At 33.2% G+C, this 18,202-nt stretch overlaps 1 protein-coding gene across 1 annotated transcript; it reads right to left on the reverse strand.

The window, feature by feature from the left end:
* Nucleotides 1–3,372: 3,372 nt before the first annotated feature.
* LOC135156330 (zinc finger protein 862-like) lies at nucleotides 3,373–7,719 on the reverse strand. The gene is made up of 5 exons (XM_064108416.1): nucleotides 7,681–7,719; nucleotides 5,844–6,067; nucleotides 5,259–5,479; nucleotides 4,757–4,886; nucleotides 3,373–4,264 (listed from the first exon to the last, which is right to left on the reverse strand). Exons 1-5 carry the CDS (start codon nucleotides 7,681–7,683, stop codon nucleotides 3,790–3,792), a joined length of 1,053 nt encoding a protein of 350 aa, XP_063964486.1. The 5' UTR covers nucleotides 7,684–7,719; the 3' UTR covers nucleotides 3,373–3,789.
* Nucleotides 7,720–18,202: the final 10,483 nt, after the last annotated feature.

Genomic DNA, 18,202 nt, shown 5'->3' on the forward strand with positions numbered 1-18,202 from the left:
CCCAAAGTAAATTACAGGCTTATTCACCGCTTACCAGCTGATTATTTTGCTTTAGAAACACTAAAATATTTGACTTTTGAAAAAAGGTTTTATTGCGCTCCTTGTCTGTGCGTGCCGGCAGCCTAAATACTATGACATCCTATGGTGAGGAAAAAGGGTTGTGATTACATGCGCTTGTAAAAAAAAGTTATTTATTTTTTTGTTTTCCAGAAAACAAAATTTTTATTTTACTTTTTAAGTATTCCCTGCTTACATTGATAAAAAATACAGGTCTATACAACTTTTTAAATAATTTTTATTTGCTGCTTATTTGGCAGAGCTTTTCATCCGGATCTGCATTCAAATTGTGTGGAAGAGATCTGTGTGATATAGCAGTAGTCATAGCCCCCAAAACGGCAATAAAAGATGACCTGCTCAAAACTTGTCTAGAACCTGTAATTTTCATCAATTTAAGCAGGAAATACTTGCGAAGTAACATTCATGTGAAAATCATTTCTAAAACTCAAAATCGTATTCTGTAAAAAAAAAAATTAGGTTTTTGGTGCATACACGCACATGTAATCACAACCCTTCAAACTTCAGGCCGCTAGCAAGCAAAGGCGAGGAGCGCAATAAAACCTATTTTCGGATGTCGAAATTTTGAGTGTTTCTAAGCAAACTTCTCGGCTGGTAGGTAAATATCTTGGATTTTTGACCAGCAATTTTTTTTCCTGGACCTGCATCAAAAATATTGCCATTTCATGTTGAGATAGAGTAAATAGAACACATTAAAAAAATGTTCCCTAAGGCTAAGCAAACCCCCCCCCAAAAAAAAATGTGGAACGCCTCTGGCAGTCTCGCCTGCATTACACGATTTAAAAAAGCAGCAGTGCTAAGCAGACTTCGAAAATGGGTATTGAATAATTATTGAAAAAAGGAAATCTTCATATAATATAATAATGTCCATTGACCCAAAATGACTGACCATTATCATGTTTATGTTTGATGAACTAGATCCATAAACTTTTTAAGTTATGATGCCAAATGAACAAATACCCCCAACACGGCTAAAGTTCATTGACCCTACATGACCTTTGACCTTGGTCATGTGACCTGAAACTCGCACAGGATATTCAGTGATACTTGATTACTCTTATGCCCAAGTTTTATCTATAAATCTTTGCAGAAACTTCGAAAATCTCTAACCGAGCTAGCTGTAGTGATTGTGCCGGTCATGATGTTTGGCAAATCATATATGTTTTCTACGAACTGCCAAGCTGCGAAGCACTGGGGCTGATACTGAAGGTCCAAATTGTATGTTAACTTGAAGGCGAAGTCGACAGCCTTGACCAACGACTGCATCTGTAGGGCACGGGTTTCAGGAATAACAAAAACTTGGTTGGGGTTACTCCTCACACCACCCGGCAGCATGATATTAGGCTGAGCCTTACAACTTGGTTTTTCCATGAGATACTGCTCGACACTTGTTTCTGAAAATTCATTGAAAATGATAAATGTGACACAGTTGTGAAAATCTTCCAAATTTTCTCTTGCGTCTTATATAATGAACAGCTAACAGTGCTTGGTGTTTTTTTTTCACTTTCCTATACATTTGCCTTTAAAATTCCTCTTTCTGAACATATTAATTTCCATTTTGGTGCATTACTTTATTTAAAACTGGCATTTTTGCGTGAGTTCCCCCCCCCCCTATACTGGCTCAAAGAAGGGTTTTTTCCAACTATAAAGTTATCTCACATGTATATGACCATGCACAGGTCTCTAGGATCATGTTTTCAATGCAACTGAATTTAACTATATTTCACCGAGCCTCATTTTTTTTTCTATCAGCTTCATTGAGAGGGGAGAGAGAGAGAGAGCAGAAAAAGCAAAACAGCATGATACAATGGAATAAAAACACCTTCAAGTTAAAGCACTTTTAAATCAAACTAGGTCAGGCTTATTAAAGCAGATCATCAAAAATTTCCAAACACCAAATAAGAAAGTTATGCCTAGATGAAATGTATTATTATTATAATTATTATTATTATTATTTATTCGACCAAATCATAAAAAAGATACAAAATGTGCATAATAAAAATCATAGATAACTTAAAATTTCAGGACAACAAAAATAAAATTATCAGCACTACATGCTGGTCAGGAGTGATAAAAGCATAATAAATAGCTGTTGCTATCACCCCACATGTAGTCCTGCACAGAAACATTAAAAATAAATCATAAAACATATACATGAAGAGTACAAAGCATTTGGTATGAATTAATAAGTAATTAATGAATAGTAATACCTTGGTCACATTTGATCTACGGCGGCCGTACGGCGAGTCGAAAACAGCCGTTTTATTAATTTTAATTCAAACCACCTATATGTAGTTAGTACACAAAATGTAAAACGGCTGTTTTCGACTCGCCGTACGGCCGCCGTAGAACAAATGTGACCAAGGTATAAGCAAAGAAGGGGAATACACTCTGATTATTACTGATAAAAGTAGGTCTACTTGCTGATTATTGAACATTACAGTCGACTGGTAAGATGAGTGTTCTATATAAAAAATCCAATGATCATGTGATTTAATAATCTTTTCATCTACAAATAAAAAATTAGTAAATTATTTTACAGAAATAATGTGGAAAATTAAGTAAATAAGTGAGAAACTAAATAACTATGATAGATATTGGGTATATAATTAGTGGAGAACTCTCAATTTTTTTTTGCTATAAAAAATAATGTCTTTGTCTGTATCCAAAATATAACTTGATATATAGGCTTCACTTTCAGCCCCCCCCCCATTGACTGGTACAAATAGATGCAAACCAATGGTTGAATTTTGGATTGTGTAAATAAATAAAATCTTCAGTGTGCCTTTCAACAACAAAGAATTGTTTTCTTTCATAGATGTAGTTTGCCCTTTGATTATGATACTACTGCAGAACTTTCGAAATCAGCATGTTTTGTCAAAAGAGATAATGGATGGGAGGGGGCAAGTTTGCTAAACTAAAAGACAGACTCAGTTATCACTTGAACTTGTGAAATAGCAAAGACATGACCCCATTTATAAGGCTCCCTTATTGCTTGAGGTTGAGCAAAAGTCCTTTAAAAAAAGCCCAAGTTTAAATTGGGAATTTTTTGTTTATTTGAAAGCTTTATGCCTTTGAATATCTCTAGTTTTTTGTTAAATTAACTAATACAAAATTTCAGGGGGGGGGGGAACCAAGATTTTTTGCTATATTTTAGATTGTAGCATCCAAAGGGTTAATAAGATGTTAAGGTTATCCGAGTAATCAGTTACATCTCATATGAAAGAGCAGAGTCTGCTCTTTCAGATGAGGTATAACTCATACACTGTATACCCTTAACGCCTTATTAACCCTTTGGATGCTATAATGTAAAATATAGCAAAAAATCTCAGAGTCCCCCCATAAAGCTTTCAAATAAACAAAAAAATTCCCAAAACTAAAGTTGGGCTTTACATGTAAATTATGATCAAAACTTGTGACCATGAATCATAATCCTTAGGTCCGGTGGCAATAAGACCTTAGTGTAAAGTTAGCATTTATTATGAGTAAATTGTCTTGGAAGCAAATGTTCAAGTTGGATATTTGGATTCATGAATCACTTCAGTTTTTGTTTGTCCAAAGTTAGCTGAAATAAAAACAACAAAGTCCGATATACTTTAATTTGCTACTAGTTTCATATCTAACACAGATGACACTCAGTTGACTTTGAAATTCATGTGTGTCATATTATGGAGAGATTTCAAATGAATCACTCTCACAGTCACTTTTGATCCATCAGTCTGAGTCAGACTCAAAGTCATCATGATGGTCATCGCTTTGTATGTCGCCAATATAACTCCCACCATGATCAGAGGAATACTCTGCTTCAAATTCCTGTTCACTATCGCTGTCATGGTTCCCAGAACAACTTGCAGCTGATGATGCATGACAGCGTCTGCGATGATATTCTGGTCTCCTGGCCCGCATCCCTCCAGCATGCCACAAGGATATTGCAGGATGAGGATCGAATGATGAGATTTCTTCAGAGTGCAACATGATCAACAGTTGATCGGTCACCCTGTCATCCTTCAGGCAAGTTCTCATTGTGGTCTTGAGATTTTTCAGCCTGCTAAATCCCCGCTCGGCTTCTGCAGAGCTTGCCGGGATGGTAAGCACCAAATCGAGAATGGCACAGATGTTAGGCAACTCCTCTTTCACTGTTGGGATGATGCTTGACCAAGGCAAACTGTTTTTCTTGAAGTTATTCAAACTAATTCAAAATGAAATTGACAAGTTGTTAATTTAAATTTTGAGGATATGTGTTTTGGAAAATAGTGATTTTTATCATTCCAGCTAAGTACTAGTTACTCAAAGGAAAATTATTTCATTATTTGTGCTGAAAATGTTTTGAATTTTTATATCAGTCATAGTCTCTGAAAATCAAATTTTAGAGGTTTAAAATACGAAATTAGGTTTAAAAAAATAAAAAACAGAATGTATGCATATTTTTGTCTCAAGATTATTATATGACTCCTGGTATAATATATATGTATATAAAATCATCGATACTGCCAAATTAATAATCATTTATCATGCAGAAAAAGTTACAATGAATTCACCCAAAATCAATCATTCAGACCCTCATTGTGAATGATTCAAAGTTATTGAGCAAATGCAAGTTACTTAGTATCATATAATATTAGAAATTACATATGGTAGACATTAAATCTGATCAAAGGAATAAAAAAAAACATTTACTTACTCTGACTTAGAGTTCAGTCTTGCTTTTAGAAGTTCCCACTCCACGCCAACCTTTGTTGTGTCAACACCTGCAGCAGCCAGGCCTCTACGGAAATGGCCAGCTAAAGTCTTAACTTCTTCATTGCCATAGTCTGTACCAGGATGGGGGGGGGGGGGGGGGTCCGGGTGAGAGAGAGAATTTTAGTTTATTAGCTGTCTGAGTGTATTTTTGTAGGAAAATTATCATCATGAAGACAGTATTAGAATAAGACCATGTGATATGCAATTTTATGTAGCTAGAATCATGTAATCTAAATAAGTTGCCCACACTTTTATAATAATTTACTTACATTTTTTATTCAGTTAAATGTGATACATTAATTTCTTATTCTTCACAGCTTTATAAAGGTAAACATGTCCAGTTAACTGCACATTTAAATGGTCAATAAAAAATGTTTGTATTCACATTAAATCATATCAAAGTATTGAAATAATAGTAATGAAAAGATCAGTTCACAACTGACCTTGCAGTTTGTCGTCTTCTGGCCATAAGTTGAAGCTGGCTATCTTCAGTGCTTTGCAGACCCCATTCTGCATGTCATCAAATCTGCCTTCCAGACGGTTCTTCAGGCCCTCCAGCATCTTAGTCAGATGAGTCTCGATGTTGGTGCTGCCTGACAGTGAGGCTGTCAAGTCTTCAGACTGGAAGTATGTTTCAAATTCCAGCATACTGGGCGTTGACTTCCTGGAGAACAATTGCAAGAATAGTACAAGTTATAGCATTTTAATTTCAATGAGTGTAAGAATCTCTAGAGTAGTGACCCCTGACCTGAAAAAAATATTATGAAATGAATATTAGGTTATTATTTCTTACTGTTAATGTTAGTTTTATTTCTAAGTTATTTATGTTCTATTATGGATGATCCATTTTATGTCTAAGCTATACCAATGAATGCTGTATAATGATGGAACACTGAAATGCATTGTTTTTTATGAGCATTTTTGTTTTGATCATGGTTTTCTTCATCATCATGACTTCATGCAAGTAATTGTATTGTTTTGAAAGGCATTGTTCAGCACCTAATAAAAAATGATCATAAGATACTAACCTTTCCTTGTACATTCCAAGTGCGGTTTCTGCGGCATGAATGGATGCTGCAACATCGGCAACAGTTGATGATGATATCTGCGCTTTGAGGGATATCTTGGACAGAACCACGACAACATCATACAGGAAGAGCATGAACGTCAAGATATTCTTCCGTTGCAGTTGTCTCATGTAGCCTTTCGCTTTGGATTTTGCATCCACTGTTTCTCCTTCTTGTGCTTGAACCTACATGTACAGTACATGACGCCCAAAACAAATAAAAAAAAGTTGCAGATAAGATTATAATAACCTAGGGCTAGGCTGTATTATTGAGTGAAAAACAAAGCTAGAAGTTGACTTAAAGTATTGTTTTTTATACAAAATTTATATGTTTTTAAGATGAAAACCTGAACCGCATTTCTTAATAAATGGTCAAATAGGGCTTGCACAGTGTAACCTTATCAGCTAGATACGGGTATGCAGAGATAATTGCCCTGGCAGCATCATCGTACATAAACGGATGTGGACACCTTTTAGGAGGAACAAAATAACACATCAGTCAGCAATTCCTAATGATAGAAATAATTAATGAACTATGAATTTCATATTTTTTTGGGGGTAAGTTTTATTAAGTAATTTATAAACAGACAAAGAATAAATATGAAAAATATTAAACTTGGAATAAAACATCAAAATTATTCTAAAAATATTAAGTGAAAAAATACATGTTAACAACATCTGATTTTTCTTGAAAAATATTTCTGCTCCTTTAAAGAACTACAATTTCGACAATAGCAGCATGCAACATTAAAAAGTCACTATTTTACAAATTCTGTTGATCTGTACTACAAATGTATAAATTGCATATCTTATCTCTTTTGGATGTAAATATATATTTCATAACATTTCTTCAATGATTTGTATATGATTTGCAAAGCCCAATCCCTAAAAAAACCTCTCTGAATCCTGATTCTGGTTGTGGAGTCAGCAGTCAGTCATCCTGGTACAGTATTATTAAACAAATAGTATGGATGCCGCTTCCTTTCAACACACAGCCTCATCACAATGCATGTTTTTTCAATGCCAACTGTGACCAACTCAGAAGTTTGCAAATACAATGAGCAGTTGCTATGTCAGAAATGCCCAGGCAACACCAGGAAAGCAAATGCTGTGATGGGCTATATTTAATGGAAAATTGTTATGCTATTCATCAGGTAGCCAGGTACAAAGTTAGCACATACTGATGTCTGTTGTTCACATGCCAGCTCAAAGATAATTGACTGATGATGTCAAAGCCAGACTCCAGTTTCATAGATTTTTTAGAGGTGAGGCTAAGCAGAATAAGAAAAAGAAAATTGGAAGTATATCAACAATAAATACATATAAGTTAAGATATGTGATACATTAGTACAGATCACCAGAAGTCAACAAGTATGTTAATGTGACACACTACATTCGTTTAATATTGTTTTCACTTTAAAATATCTGGACTGCATGGTCACTTATACGATTGGTATGTCTGATAAGGTGCAATTAAATGAAACCCTGACAATTATTGTTCAAGTGGATCATTAAGTTCTTCAAAAATGCAACAACAAAAAATCCAAGTGACCGGAATAACCATACTAATTTTCCTCATAGACTGCAGTGTTAATAATAAAGTGTCGGTCCCATTCCCATTATCATGGCAATATTCTGTCTTAGATATCTTCATAGTGATGCCATATTTTCTAAACTTTTGAACACTTGGTTGTTTATTCATCCACTTGAACATCATTACATAGCTCAGACAGTGTAGTTCAACAATTTAATTGAGGTTTCAAAATTTTAAACAATGTCTTTAAGATACATGTACATACCATATGTTGTCATCTCTTCAAACACCGCATTGACGAGTTTGTGCCGAAGGTTGCTGTCTAGGTCTCTTCCACCATCTAAGGCTATTTTCAGCTCCCTTGGGAATGCATGAAGTGGCAGTTTAAAATTTGTTGACCATTCCTTGCCAACTTTTACCCCAGAGGATCCTGGCTGTGGATCACTTGGCTGTTGTTCACTTTTCTCAACATAAGATCCTGGCTGTGGATCACTTGGCTGTTGTTCACTTTTCTCAACAGAAGATCCTGGCTGTGGATCACTTGGCTGTTCACTTTTCTCCCCAGAAGATCCTGGCTGGGAGTCGAATGTTTCTAATTGATCATTGGTCTCACTAATTACATTGGGTTCTGCTCCAATGTAATTCAAATCAAATAAATCCTCTGATGAGAGTGCTGAACTGCTCGTAGATATCAAAGAGGGAATATCTGTCAGCACTGCCGAAATAACTGTTAATTTTGCTTTATTCTCAATTTCTTCACCGTCTTCTACGTTGATATATTCACCCCAGTCCTGATCAAACTTCTGTAGTTTGATGATTACATTTGACATAATATTGAATGCCTTTCGTTTGGCCCTTTTGACTTCAGTGATATTACTAGAGCCACTCTTGACCACCTTCTTGTCCACACCATGAGTTACTAGAAATTCCATTTCAAGGGTTGATGTAGTGGACCTTACACTGAATTTGATCCGCAATGATTATGTTTATGGTGTTTAAAAACCCTCAATACTATAAAAGATGATAGCACACAAGCCCATTAAATGGGTATGAGTTACATCATAATTTGATTGAGAACAGAAGTCTAGAAATCTGGTGAAATCTCTTCTTTCCATAAAAGAAACTGCAAAGACATTCATGGTACTGGCTCATCCTGTAAGAAGAAAGAAGGAAAGATAAGAAAACTTTCAGAAACACCATTCACAATCCACCACCCGTCTACCATAGACATACCATTCACAGTCCACCATTCATCTACCATTGAAACACCATTCACAATCCACCACTCGTCTACCATAGACATACCATTCACAGTCCACCATTCATCTACCATTGAAACACCATTCACAATCCACCACTCGTCTACCATTGAAACACCATTCACAATCCACCACTCGTCTACCATAGACATATCATGCTTATTGGCTGAATTGATGTGGTAAATTTGTTTTTAAAAAAGGGGGTTTTCTTACTTATTTCCTCCTCCACAGTTTCTACTACCTTCTCCACAGTTTCTTTGGTCGGCATCATCTTCATCCTCTTCTTTCCTATCTGCCTGAGATTTTAGAAATTTTCTCACTCGCATGTTGGTTAAAGGCACTCTCGGAGTATCCTGGAAAACATGACCTGACGAAAGCTGCAAAATAAAATGAAAGACACTTTCGAGTGATGGTATCAAATTGGATAACACTTCATATTATTAACTGTACTGGCATTCTGAAGGTCATTACATACACAATTTTCAAGACACTTAGAAGGTACCCTTTTTTCTAACCTTTCATTCGCATTTGCTCAGTATATAAACATACATAATAGTCTTGAAATACAGATGAAGGGGACAGGGGGATATACCCCCTCCCCCATAAAAAAGAAAAAAAATCATGATAAAAAGAGAAAAGGACAGGAAGGGATGAATGTATTATATATTTTTTTTGAATATTAGTTATGTCAAAATCTATCATAAATTTAGATTTTTGTATTAAATGATCAAAAATTTTGTTCACTTGCTTTGATCAATATAGTTTGCCCCATAATCATGTATGTCCCCCTCATTGTTTTTGTTTCAATTCATTACCCCACTAACACACCTGAAGAATTTCCCTTTTCATGCTAAATAAACACATTGTATAACAAGATAAATAAAATATCTGAAATTATTATTAAGTTTGGGAGACTCTATTCAGAATTTTGAGACTGTTTTTTATTTTTTGTTTAGGGCTATTTTGATGCCTAAGAAAGAGGAGGGGGGGGGGGCTATTAAGAATTTTGGCTAATAGCACAATTTGCATTGGATTTGTACACAAATTCATGTTTTGGGGCAATTTGGGGTCGACATGCACTTACAAAATGTTGCGTAATTTCGAAACTGCATACCTAGGCATCGCAAATTTGGTCTCACAATTTGCACAAGACTCGAAAGAAAATAGTCTTGGAACAGCGTGGCCCCAGCTTTTTCGCGTTGCAGATTTATCGCGAAAAATGTTGAAAGGGGGGGGTGAATCAGCCCCCAGTCTTTTTAGGGTTAACTTGGTCTAAGATATATTTTAGCCAGAGATTATAATGTGCTCTTGATATTAACTACACAAGGAATAAATACTTCATATTTTTGCCCATTATAATCTACATTACCTCTAATTGCTGTAACCTTCTCTACTGGGAGGGCTGGCCTCTGTGTGGTGCTGTCCTTGTAAAGGTTCGATTTTGTGCCCAAAAGGGAATGTATGATTAGGAATTCCCTTCCGAAAACTTTCTTTAATATTTCGTTAACCATGCTACGAGGTTGACTTGTTGAGAGTACACTCTTAAAAATACCTAGTCAATCGACCAAAAAAAATCATCAAAACATGGTCTTATTTGACAAACTTTGAATTCGTCAAATAAATTTGTCATGCAAGCAGATTTCCTTGACAAATTGACAAAAAAAAATCGTCAAAACATGGTCTTATTTGAGAAACTTTCAATTTGTCAAAATAAATTTGTCATGCTAATTCGTCAAGTATTTATGGGAAAAGATTTGTCATTTGACAAACTTTAATTCATCATGAAAAGTGGTCTTATTTGACGAATTTTCATTTTGATTCGTCATGCTAAAAAATCAGTTTGTCATGCATGGAAATTAATTCATAATGTATGACAAATATTTTGTCATGCATGAAAAGTAATTTGTCATGCACAACTTAATTGTTTGTTTGATCATTTATTTTCCATCATATAATTCAATTCAATTCAAATTTATTTCCACATCTGATTAAAAACACAAGTACAAATTCATATGCAGATAGATATATACAATAAAAACATTAAAATGAAACATATTCAGTTCGGAATCATAATGTGGTGGGAATTGACAAAGGCCTATCAGGGTTATTCCCAAAGGTAATAAAATTTGCATAAAATGTTTCTTAAATATATACAAAATATAACACAAAACAATAAAAAAAGGAATACACACATAGAATCCAGAAATATAAGTGTAAATGAAATAACAAAAGACATCCAGACATCCAAACCCCCCCCCAGGTTTATTCTAAGATTCATTTTCAACTAGGTGTTTTTTTAGTTTTTGTCTCGCCTGCGTAGCGGAGCGAGACATAGGTATCACACTGAAAAGATAACTTTGTCAATTGACAAATATAAATTTGTCATTTATGTGGTTTAATTTAACAAATTAATAAATTTGTCATGCCTTGTCATTATAAATTTGTCATGCACCTTAACATGACGAATTTTAATTTGTCATGAAAAGTGGTCTAATTTGACAAACCTTTTTCAAAGTTTGTCATTGCAACATTTTAATTCCTCATTCTCATTTTTCAATTTGTTTTTTTCATTCGTCAATTTGTAATGCATTTTGACGTTAATTTGTCATGTAATAGTCAGAAAACACACCTGTAATAAACAAACAAATACAGATAGTTAATATTTTTGTAGGTTTTAATAGAACCTCAAAATTCCTGAGGAATCAAATTCAAAATACATCAAATCCAGTCAACACTTGCCAGCAAGTAACATTTTATAAAATATTTACTAAAATTCACTGCAAATAGTAGGCGGCAAGTAGTAAGAATTCTAAAAATTTTCTGTAGAATCTGATTTTTTTAGCTTATCCCCCTATTTTTAGGGTGCTGAATACAAATCTGCTTATTGCCAAATTTATAAATGCCGTCTTCACCGTTGTCATGGCAACGGATTAATTGTCAGGATCTCGTCATCTGATCTTTTGCTATCATGATGTCGACTTCTCAAGATAATTATCTCAACATCTCGGTGGCACTTTTAAGCTTCCATAGAATATGCTTCCTCAAGTGTGTGAGCCATCTCCATCTACTGTGCTCTGAATGTGACTTTAAACTTTCTTTTTCAAATCTCTAAAAAAAAATCACAATTTATCAATACATACTTACAATCTTTAAACTTGTAACAATTTTAACCTAAAGGGCATGCCTGTGTGACTTTAAAAACAACTGTTGCATGACTTCAGCCGGTCTTTAGTTACTTCCCTTGTTTGGAGGGCACTTTCTTCTTCAACTTGTTGAGAAGGTTGATAACAGATTTATCAACAGGACATGCATCTTTCACCTGAAGAATTCCAAGTTGGCAAAACTCAAGAATTTTCATGACTGATGGCTCATAGGCCAAATGAAAAATGTAAAAACCAGCTACGTAACAAGCCAATGCATGCACTTTATCCTGGACTTGACAGACTCTTTGCTCCTCCAGAACAAGCTCATATGATTCCTCTTGATTGCCGGATACACGTATGTACATGGGCTTCGTATCAACCTGTCAATGAAAAACAATAACAAGGGTTTCTTATTCAATGCATGTGGTTTAGCTTCTCAACAAGAAATATGTTTGTTTTTTTAAGAAACTTGGCCCATCCATTATGGGACAATGGATGGGCGGGCAGAGTTTTATCAAAAACGATAAGATTTCTTGAGATTATGGTGCGTAATCATGACTGATGCATGCTAAATAGCCCGTTAGCAGCGTGTCTTGCAAACGCGCGACATGCAGCATGACGACCAAGCAACACAATATTTTTCACCCTACTTGGATTGAAACATTTCTCTTTCAATAATTATTCAAATAACATTAATAAGATGTAACAATATTTTTGGCAAATAAATCACTCTGATGAAATGCAAAACTAACAAAATTCCACCACTCAGAATATATTCAGCTTTGTTTGGTGCTGTAATTTGCAACTGCATGCTAGTGTATGGCACGCCCATAGGGAATCAATTAAATATATATTTCACTTATAAAATATATGTTTCTCTTCCACTAAACCATTTCACTCAAAGAAATTTATATTTCACTTTTAAAAATATATTCCACTTTATCAAAAAAATATATTTCACTTAAAAAAAATATGTTTCACTTTTCAAAAAATATATGTTTCACTTTTCCCAAAAAATATATATATTTCCCTTTTCCCCAAAAAAAATATATGTCACTTTTCAAGAAAATATATTTCACTTTTCAAAAAAAATATATTTCACTTTTCAAACAAATATATTTCACTTTTCCAAAAATATGTTTCGCTTTTTAAAAAATATATATTTCACTTTTCAAAAAAAATATATTTCACTTTAAAAAAAATATATATTTCACTTTTCCCAAAAAAAATATGTCACTTTTCAAGAAAATATATTTCACTTTTCAAACAAATATATTTCACTTTTCCAAAAATATGTTTCGCTTTTAAAAAAATATATATTTCACTTTTCAAAAAAAATATATTTCACTTTAAAAAAAATATATATTTCACTTTTCAAAAAAAATATATTTCATCTTTCAAAAAAATATATTTCACTTTCTCAAAAAAACATATTTCACTTTTCAAAAAAAAATATTTTACTTTTCAAAAAAATAAATTTCACTTTTCCAAAAAAATATATTTCACTTTTCAAAAAAATATATTTCACTTTTCCAAAAAATATGTTTCACTTTTGAAAGAAATATATTTCACTTTTGAAAAAAAAAAAATTTCGACGAAGATTCATTTCACTTGTTACATTTTAATTTTGAGAGAAAACAAATCCTTTCACTTTTGTTGTATAACACATGCGGCTGCTGCCGTATTATCTCCGTATACGTAAAATCCATCTATCTTTCTACCTACATGATATATCTATCTATCTATCTATCTATCTGCCTAATTAGTATCTATTTGTTCAAATATGTCTATCCTTCTATCTATCTATCCATCTATCTGTCTTTTATCTATCTCTGGATCTGTCTATTTATTTTTCTATATATCTGTCTAATAATTATCTGTTTAAATATGTCTATCTATCTATCTACAAATCTGTCTGTCTATCTATCTATCTATCTATCTAATATCTATTTATTTCGTTTAATATGTCTGTATATCTGTTTATTTATCATTTAATTTATATATATATATCTATCTACCTACATGATATATCTTTCTATCTCTCTGCCTAGTATATGTCTATCTGTATAAATATGTTTATCTTTCTTTGTATCTATCTATCTATGTATTTAATATCTATTTATTTCGTTTAATATGTCTGTATATCTATTTATTTATCATTCAATTTATATATATATCTATCTACCTACATGATATATCTATCTATCTCTCTGCCTAGTATATTTCTATCTGTTTAAATATTTATCTTTATCTTTCTATCTATCTGTCTCTTTATCTATATCTATCTATCTCTATCTATCTATCTATTAATCAGGGGCCGCGGAATGGTTTTCAAAGTGGGGGGGGGGGACCATGCAAAAAATCACAATCATATGGTCACTTTTACGTTTTTGTACACGGTTTTGGAAAAAAGTGTGGGGGGCTGAAGCCCCCCTCCAGCTTCCGCGCCCCCTGTTAATATATATCTATCTTCTATTAATCTATCCACTTATCATTTATCTATCCATCCATCTATCTATTTATCTATCTTTCTTATATGTATCTGTTTGAATATGTATGTCTGTCTGTCTATTTATCTTTCATACTTATATCCACTCATTTGTTTAAATAATTATGTGTGTTTGTCTCTGCATCTACGACAGACCACCTAATTCGTCCGCCACGACGAATTGAAATCTAGTTTCACTTGTTTCATTTTAAATCCGAGAGAAAACAAATCCTTTCACTTTTGTTGGATAACACATACGGCTGCCGTATTAGACCGTAAGTAAATTTCGTTCCTCGCGTAAATATCCATTCTTCTCGCTACGAAAAACATTTCACTCATGTTGCAAATTCATTTCACTCAATTGCAAAAAATACGTTCCTCTTTTTTCTCGGCCTGTAGGCGGCGCACACATTGTTGGTGGGACGAGGACACAGCACCACGAGGTGGGCCCATAAACACAAATCGTAAAGTTTGAATTTATCGCTGATTATCCACAATAGCCAGTGCAATCAGCTGTTGCATTCGGCCCTATACGATCAATCACTAACCTTAGCACGGTCTGGCTATACGTTATGTAGGCATGAATACTTCATACATACACTATCTACGGAGCTGAATGGTCAAGGTTGAAATTTCCCTTTTCTCCCTTCCGTCTGTTTTTTTTACTTCATTGACATACGATGATCGTAATGATTGATGAAATGAAGCTTACAAAAAGCTACATTTCACTGGTCAACTCGCTTGTACCTGCACTGCAAAACCAAATTCTCTCCATTTTGTATGAGACATGAATGGGGGGTCACCATCCTTAGAACAGACACAGTTGGGTGATGACATCATTGCTTTCGGTGGACATTCTCGGCTAACACTGAGATGTATACTAATTACGCGTTATTAGTATATATCTCTATGGCTAACACCAACCTTTTCGGGTTGAGCGATGACGTCATCACCCAACTTCAGTCCCGTATACTCACTTTTTATGTCTGTTCTAAAGATGGTGAACACCCCCCCCCCCCCTTCATGTCTCAGACAAAATGGAGAGAATTTGGTTTTGCGGTGCAGGTACAAGTGAGTTGACCAGTGAAATGTAGCTTTTTGTAAGCTTCATTTCATCAATCATTACGACTATCGTATGTCAATGAAGTAAAAGACAGACAGAATGGAGAAAAGGGAAATTTCAACACTTATACCTTGATCATTCAGCTCCGTAGATAGTGTATGTATAAAGTATTCATGCCTAATGCCTACAAAGGTTAGCGATTGATCATAGGGCCGAATGCAACAGCTGATTGCACTGGCTCATAGAGATGTATACTAATTACACTGGCTATTGTGTTTGTATTTGTGTTTATGGGTCCACCTCGTGGTGCATTCTCGTGCACGTGGGAAAGTGATGCAATTGGGTTCGCTGGTATTCCCATATCCTAGTTATTTTGTGTATTGCAACCGCATTCATGATTTCTCCCCTCAGTACAGCGAAAATTTTGCAACCATCTCTGTGCGCGCCCCTACAGGCCGAGAAAAAAGAGGAACGTATTTTTCTGCAATTGAGTGAAATGAATTTTGCAACAACAAGAAATGTTTTTCGTCAGTAGCGAGAGGAATGGATTTTTACGTGAGGAATGAAATTTACGTACGGTCTAATCATAGAGCAGCCGTATGTGTTATCCACCAAAAGTGAAATGATTTGTTTTCTCTCAGATTTAAAATGTAACAAGTAAAACTAGATTTTAATTCGTCGTGCGGACGAATTAGGTGGTCTCTCGTAGATAAATAAACAGACATAACTATTTAAACAAATGAGTGGATATAAATATGAAAGATAAATAGACAGACATACATATTTAAACAGATACATATAAGAAAGATAGATAAATAGATAGATAAATGGATGGAGAGATAAATGATAGATATATATTAATATATAGATAGATATAAACAGATAAATAGGTATTAGATAGATAGACAGATAGACATTAGATAGATATTGATTGACGATAAAAAATACGATGATGAGGAGGTTGATGCTGATAATGATTGATGGCAAATATGATGATGATGATAACGGTGATTATGATATTATATTTGATATACACATAGATTCAGAGACAGATAGATACATGGGTACATACAAAGATAGACAGATAGATAGATAGATGGATAGATATATAGATAGAGAGAAAATAGATCGATATATTTATTCACAGATAGACATATTGATTAACATATTAAACAGATTTAATAGATAAATATTAAGTAGATAAACAGACATAATTATTTAAACAGATCAATAGATATTATATTAAAAACAGATAGACATACATATTTTGAACAGATAGACATAAGATAGATAGATAGATAGATAACGATAAATAGGCAGATAGATAGAAAGACAGATATACAGACATTTAAACAGCCGGATAAATCATTAGATAGATAGATAGATAAAGAGACAGACAGGTAGATAGATTTGTAGATAGATAGATAGACAGACATATTTAAACAGATAATTGTTAGGCAGATAGATAGAAAAATAAGTAGTTCGAGAGATAGATAAATAAATAGACAGATAGATGGATAGATAGAAAGATAGACATATTTAAACAGATAGATATATATTAGGCAGAGAGATAGATAAATAGACAGATAGATGGATAGATAGATAGAAAGATAGACATATTTAAACAGATAGATATATATTAGGCAGAGAGATAGATAGATAGATATATCATGTAGGTAGATATATAGATAGATGAATTTTACGTTTTTATTTTTTTTTTAAGTGAAATATATTTTTTTGAAAAGTGAAATATATTTTTTTGAAAAGTGAAATATATTTTTTTGGAAAAATTAAAAACATTTTTTTTTAAAGTGAAATATATATTTTGTTTGAAAAGTGAAATATATTTTTTTGAAAAGTGAAATATATTTTTCTGAAAAGTGAAATATATTTTTTTGAAAAGTGAAATATATTTTTTTGAAAAGTGAAATATATTATTTTGAAAAGTGAAATATATTTTTTTGAAAAGTGAAATATATTTTTTTGAAAAGTGAAATATATTTTTTTGAAAAAGTGAAATATATTTTTTTTCAAAAGTGAAATATATTTTTTTTGAAAAGTGAAATATATTTTTTTTGGAAAAGTGAAATATATTTTTTTGAAAAGTGAAATATATTTTTTTGAAAAAGTGAAATATATTTTTTTGAAAAAGTGAAATATATTTTTTTTGAAAAGTGAAATATATTTTTTTGAAAAGTGAAATATATTTTTTTGATAAAGTGGAATACATTTTTAAAAGTGAAATATAAATTTCTTTGAGTGAAATGGTTTAGTGGAAGAGAAACATATTTTTTTCAAGTGAAATATATATTTAATTGATTCCCTATAAGCGTGCCATACTAGTGGGCTGACTGGAATGTTGTGTTATCACACATAGCATGCATGTAAATCTTAAGTACCTGCATCACATAATACCAGTGTACTTTGTGATAAACACAACCCACCAGTTGGCTCAGCAGTCTGAAGTTGTAGAGCGGAGTGCAAAAGAATGCTAAAATATGATTTTTAGGTTTTGGCTTTATGAAACTTATAATCTAGTCCATGTCAATGTTGTAAAATTACTTCTAACTGGTTATGCGGTACCATACCTTGTCACTTGAGATGAATATATCACCTAGGTCTTCCTTGAAGAAGGTTGGTAGGATCTGTATGACATTTTCTGGAATCAGATTAAGAAATGTCAATAATTTGAAAAATGCACCATGTTTTTTAATTCAAAACAGAAGCTTGTATTCTGTTAGTTGGAATCCAATGTTGATTATACCACCACGTTACCACCGCAATCTTTAGATCATGTATGGATTGAAGGGACTGAAGTTCTGAGCTGTAATTTT

The sequence above is a fragment of the Lytechinus pictus genome, chromosome 13, assembly GCF_037042905.1.
Source record: "Lytechinus pictus isolate F3 Inbred chromosome 13, Lp3.0, whole genome shotgun sequence".
Taxonomy (NCBI): Eukaryota; Metazoa; Echinodermata; class Echinoidea; order Temnopleuroida; family Toxopneustidae; genus Lytechinus; species Lytechinus pictus.

Excerpts from the sequence above, each read along its gene's own strand:
- LOC135156330 (XM_064108416.1), bottom strand. Across the intron at positions 4,887-5,258 it reads AGAAGACGACAAACTGCAAG|ACTATGGCAATGAAGAAGTT; the intron begins GTCAGTTGTGAA and ends ATCCTGGTACAG. Across the intron at positions 4,265-4,756 it reads AGACTGAACTCTAAGTCAGA|TTTGAATAACTTCAAGAAAA; the intron begins GTAAGTAAATGT and ends ATTTTGAATTAG.